Source organism: Halichoerus grypus, chromosome 7 (genome assembly GCF_964656455.1).
Source record: "Halichoerus grypus chromosome 7, mHalGry1.hap1.1, whole genome shotgun sequence".
NCBI lineage: Eukaryota > Metazoa > Chordata > Mammalia > Carnivora > Phocidae > Halichoerus > Halichoerus grypus.
This window is the reverse complement of record NC_135718.1, coordinates 135,500,947-135,506,382: the sequence shown is the minus strand read 5'-3', so window position 1 is coordinate 135,506,382 and position 5,436 is coordinate 135,500,947. Positions and strand designations below refer to the sequence as shown.

Below are 5,436 nucleotides of genomic sequence, written 5' to 3'. Positions count from 1 at the left end.
GGGGAATCAGCACTCCCCTTCGCGGTTTGGAGCACGTAAGCGTGGGGGGAGGGGAGGAGAGGGCGAGCGTCCCCACCGGGCCGCAGCCAACTTTGCCTCCCTCCCTTCGCCGGGGGCCGCCACTGCTTGGCAAAGGTCACCGGCCGTGGCTCGCAGCCAGGCTTCTCTGCCTGATCCCACACCAAACCCCGCTAGCCGCCGCGTTTGGCCCGAGTGCGCACGAAGCAGGGGCCGCAGACGTCAGCGGACCTCGCTTCGAGACCCTTCGCCGGCGCCGGTGACTGCCGCAGGCCGGGGCCGGGGCCGGGGCCGGGGCCGGGGCCGGGGCCGGGGCCGGGGCCGGGGCCGGGGCCGGGGCCGGGGCCGGGGCCGGGGCCGACCCCGCCCCCGGGCCCGTCTGCAACCGACCAATTAGTGCCCTCTGGAGGCGGGACCGGCGGCGTGAGGCCCCGCCCCAGCTCCGCCACCTCTAATAAACGCGGCCGTGCGCGCCCCACCGCAAACAGCTGCAGCTCCAGCAGGGGGAGGATAATGCAAAGTGCCATGTTCCTGGCTGTCCAGCACGACTGCGGATCCATGGACAAGAGCTCCGGCAACAGCCCCAAGAGCGAGGAGAAGCGGGAAAAAATGAAGCGGACCCTGTGAGTACGGCCTTCTTCTCTCTCCCGCCGCTCGCTGCGGACCTGGCTCTCCGGGTTTGCTGCAAACGTGATACATTCGGGCTCAAAAAAAAAAAGAGAGAAAACTATGTAACCTGCGCCTCTGCAGGGAAAAAAAAATGTGGAAAAGGTCAATTTGCTAAGTAAGGTTAAATCTGTGTGGTATGTACTGATTTTGTTACGTGAGCGAAGGACTCTCGGGTAGTTTAGGAACTGAGAAAATTTTTGATATGGAAGCGGTGGTAGATGCGCCTAAGAAATTGCGGGATTTTTTTTCCCCCTGCATTTAAAATAACATCCGAGAGTCCTGCGGCTGAAGCGCATCCCCAGCAATGGTACCTTGCATTATAAGTTTTGATCAACTTACACAGCTTCTGAAAGGAGTATTTTGGTCGATTCTGATTATATTCGTTTTAAAATCGTTTTTGTTTTTTAATGGAACTGCATATCTCAGCCACTAAAGACTGTGAAATCATTGTTATGCATCATCTGCTTAAAATGAGGATTGTAGTTGGGGTGGGGGGGGGCGCTCAATCACACACACCCACCTCCCTCAAGGCTTCTAGTGTGGTCCAGAGCCTCCTGCTTAAGGGTAGAAGGGAAATGAATACCGACTGGCTCCAGGCCGCTCCACTGTAGGTTTCACGTATGAAATGTCTCAGAATTGTAATTAAGGCTGCAGAAAAACTGCTGCCTTTTGTGGACCAGAAATAGCATCTGCCTTTTGAAGTATGCCAACTGAATTCCTTTGAATACCCTAATAATTTTAGGTAGTCTTACCCTTAATTATAAAAGTAGTTAGTACTTCTGTTCGGATGAATGGATGAAACTAATTTTGTTCAGCACATAGGTGCTAGGTTTAAAGTAAGACTGACTTGAAGAATTCTTGTTTTGTCTTATTTAGTTTGTAGCTACTGGGTGACTTTATTTGGTAAAAATGCCTTCAGCTGCAGTAGCAATTTAAAATGTTGCCACTTAGTGAATATCTTTTTTTTTTTTTTTTTTAGATTAAAAGATTGGAAGACCCGTTTGAGCTACTTCTTGCAAAATTCATCCTCTCCTGGGAAGCCCAAAAATGGCAAGAAAAGCAAACAGCAAACCTTCATCAAGTAAGTTGAAAATCTTGTACTTGCAAATATGAATAGCTAGCTACTGTGCTGAAAAGAGGAACTCTGATGTGCACAAGCTAATGCGCAGACTTTCTTTTGCAGGCCTTCTCCTGAGGAAGCACAACTGTGGTCAGAAGCATTTGATGAGCTGCTAGCCAGTAAATGTAAGTTAACCTGTTGAATTTGATCCATTTCAAGTATCACACGTCTAGAAAGGTGTTCACACAACAGAAGAGCAGATTGCCCAAGGGGAATTCAGCTTTACAATCACTAAAAACATAATGCCTATTTTTCTCCTTTATTTCCTAGTATTTAACCATGGAAATGCATGGTTTATTCACTGTAGGTAGGAAAGAAAAACTAGCCAAAATTGTAGTGGCAGTTGCTCTTCCTTGAGGTTGAATCAGCTTTTCCACTGCATACAATGTTTCCAGGAGGTTTAGTTCCCAGAGAATTTAGGTTCCCCTATAAATATTTGCATTAATAGCAAAGTTAAGTATTTCTATTTTTGTAGCAGTGTGCCAACTTAAGCATTTTTCATCTTAGTCTTTAAAGAGCCAAATTCTGAGGATTACAAGTTTGAGTGAAATCGAGAAAATTGCTATCATCTAGAAATAATAAAATATAAGGGTGGGAGAATGGTAGTTCTGGAAAAAAATTAAGGGATTAATTGGTCACCCAATTCACATTCTGTATGCTTTTTTTCCCCCTCCCTTTTCCCCAGATGGTCTTGCTGCATTCAGGGCTTTTTTAAAATCTGAGTTTTGTGAAGAAAATATTGAATTCTGGCTGGCCTGTGAAGACTTCAAAAAAACCAAGTCACCCCAAAAACTGTCCTCCAAAGCAAGGAAAATATATACTGATTTCATAGAAAAAGAAGCTCCAAAAGAGGTGAGGGGGGGAAATAAAAGTTCTTCATTGCAGCATATTTTGAACATTCTTAGCACCAGACAAAAGACATCAAATTAAATTAAAAGGGGGGAGGAGTAAAATTGTTTTTAAAAACTAATTTTAGTTTTTAATTAGATTAATTTCATTTCTTCAGTGACCTGGCTAGTGAAGCTCATCACACATTGTAGTTTCTGCTTCTTGTTTTCAAATATCAAATAGGTATCAATCTCTAGCTCTGAATATGGAATAAACCACTTTTTTTTTTTTTAATTTCAGATAAACATAGACTTTCAAACCAAAACTCTGATTGCCCAAAATATACAAGAAGTTACAAGTGGCTGTTTTACAACTGCCCAGAAGAGGGTCTACAGCTTGATGGAGAACAACTCTTATCCGCGTTTCTTGGAGTCAGAATTCTACCAGGACTTGTGTAAAAAGCCACAGATCGCCACAGAGCCCCATGCCACATGAGATGAGAAAGGGAGCCCAAAAGTGGAGGACATTTCCTTTATTTCCTAAGGGGAAAGGCTGTGACCTGCCAAAAAGACTGACCTTGAACTTAGCCTGGGTGTTCAGGAAACATCACTCAGAACTATTGATTCAGAGTTAGTGAATCAGGAAGCTGGTAACTGTCTAGGAGAAGCTTGTATTGGGACAGCTTCCGTAGCACCAGAATATTTGTGTCCAGAACACAGGGAGAAAGTGGTCTGCATGTGGTGGGTCTCACACTGGGAAGGCAGGAATGTGAGACCCCAAGGTATGATGTGATACTGTTGGTCCAAAAGCATTTAAAAAATCAATAGGTCTGGGATTATGTGGCCTTAGCTAGCTGGCTGTGTATCTTTCCCTAAATCAGTCCATGTTACCACATAGTGGTTTTAGTTTTAGTTATTTAGGAATAAGTAATATTAAAATGTTTACTGTGTGCAAGGGTGTTGAAGTTCTTAGAACTACAGATCATCAGTACTGTTGTCTCATGTAACACTAAAACTGAAACGGTCTGTGTTTGAATTGTTAAGTGGTGTAATAGAATGAGTGCTGTCGTGTAGGAAACTACATTGTCCATGATGAGTGCCAAAAACTGTCCTGAAGGCAGCTAAACTTTGACGTGGTCTTTGAATACTTTTAATAAATTTATTTTGATAAATAATGTCGTTGAATATTGGTTCAGATGTAGAGTTTTTTTTGTGGGTTGTGGGGGGGTGAGGGCTGTTAAACTGGAAATATGTTAGATACAAGGCAAACCTCTTTCCAGTAATGAAGAGGTATCCCAGGTGATGTGCCTATTCAATCTGAATTGACAGTGCTCAGAAATGAGAAGTGATAGGAGTATGTCTTCCCTGCAATTACCTCTTTTTTAAACCTAATAAGCATATGAAGACCAAGAGAAGTCAGACTACCTCCTTAAAACCACCCTGGGATCAAACTTTCTAATATAACCTTGTTTAAAAAAAAAATTCAAGTTTATTATTAATGAAAACAAACAAAAAAAAACATTGACCTTAAAGCCCTTCAAGGGTATCTACTAAAGACTAGCTAAGTATAAGAAGTAATATAATGGAGACAAAGCACCAGAATATTTCACACAATTCAGCTTCTCAAATGAAAAAAAATAAGGTGAAAGTAGGCCTGCCTTTTATATTTCCCTTGGTTCTAAGTTCCCCCACGGGGTACTGGCATGAACTTCCAAGATGCATACCTGAAATTGTTCACCTCCATGATCAATACAAAAATCAGAATTTTCCTGATTCTCCTGCCTTCATTTGGCCAATAAAGAATCTGGTTATGTTACTTTAGCTAATGATGAAGGCAAAAGAAGCACACTTCTGTTTCTTAATCTAGGAATGTGTTTTTTTCTGAGTTGATAGTGAGGGCCTTGAATCTGTTATTTTTCAGACTGGTTATTTAGAAAAGGAATACTCTTCTCCAGGAGGCTTCTTTTCCAACCTCCCTGATTACAGTCTTAATTTTAAAATAGAGTAAGAGCCCTCATCTCAGATTTGCAAGACCTAAGCCTAAGTAATAATTTCTCATAGCTTTGTGACCTCAGAAGTCCTCATCTTCCCTAGTTCCTCAATGTACACCTTCCTTTCTATCCCACTGCCCGTGAGGTAGTAAGGGGCTTTAGAAATTGTAAAGCACTTAAAAAAAAAAAAAAAAACCATCCTGATTTGCCAAAAGAACAATTGACAGGCGCCTGGGTGGCTCAGGTCATGATCTCCAGATCCTGGGATTGAGTCCCACATCTGGCTCCCTGCTCAGCAGGGAGTCTGCTTCTCCCTCTGCCCCTCCCCCAGCTCGTGTGCTCTCTCTCTTCCTCTCTCTCGCTCTCTCTCTCTCTTAAATAAATAAATAAAATCTTTAAAAAAAAATTGACACCACCACCATCACCCCCACCACCCCCATAGTTTAAATACTGTTTTCATTGTGCTTCCACTAATTTTCATTTTAGCCAAAGTGTCTGGTACTGACAGTCATAAGGTCCATGAAAGACTGCCCCCTGCCCTCCTGCATCACCAGCAACCAGGATATTACAGAATAGGTGCTCTGTAAATAGTGGTTGAATCAATGAATTCTGAAGGGTTATTGACAGAGACATTTTTTAAGAGAATAAATATGTCGGGTCTGCATATGCCTTAATTTGGAAAGGTTTTGGCCAACAGAGAAACTCAGGAGTCATGACATATATTCAATTCGTTACCAAGTCCTATTTATTTTAGCTCAAATATATTTCTAGCCTACTTTCCGTGGCCACCCTGAACAAAGATGCCAACATC

General features: G+C 42.9%; 1 protein-coding gene across 1 annotated transcript; it reads left to right on the top strand.

Annotated features, from left to right (window-relative positions):
* The first annotated feature begins 482 nt into the window (after positions 1 to 482).
* RGS2 (regulator of G protein signaling 2) lies at positions 483 to 3,809 on the top strand. The gene is made up of 5 exons (XM_036084190.2): positions 483 to 641; positions 1,667 to 1,768; positions 1,871 to 1,932; positions 2,493 to 2,659; positions 2,936 to 3,809. The coding sequence occupies exons 1-5, from the start codon at positions 532 to 534 to the stop codon at positions 3,128 to 3,130; spliced, it is 636 nt and encodes a 211-aa protein (XP_035940083.1). The 5' UTR covers positions 483 to 531; the 3' UTR covers positions 3,131 to 3,809.
* Positions 3,810 to 5,436: the final 1,627 nt, after the last annotated feature.

Bases quoted from the DNA above. Each gene is read 5' to 3' on its own strand.
- RGS2 (XM_036084190.2), top strand. From the start codon at position 532: ATGCAAAGTGCCATGTTCCTGGCTGTCCAGCACGACTGCGGATCCATG. The intron at 642-1,666 runs GTGAGTACGGCC...TTTTTTTTTTAG, and splicing joins GAAAAAATGAAGCGGACCCT to ATTAAAAGATTGGAAGACCC. The intron at 1,933-2,492 runs GTAAGTTAACCT...CCTTTTCCCCAG, and splicing joins TGAGCTGCTAGCCAGTAAAT to ATGGTCTTGCTGCATTCAGG.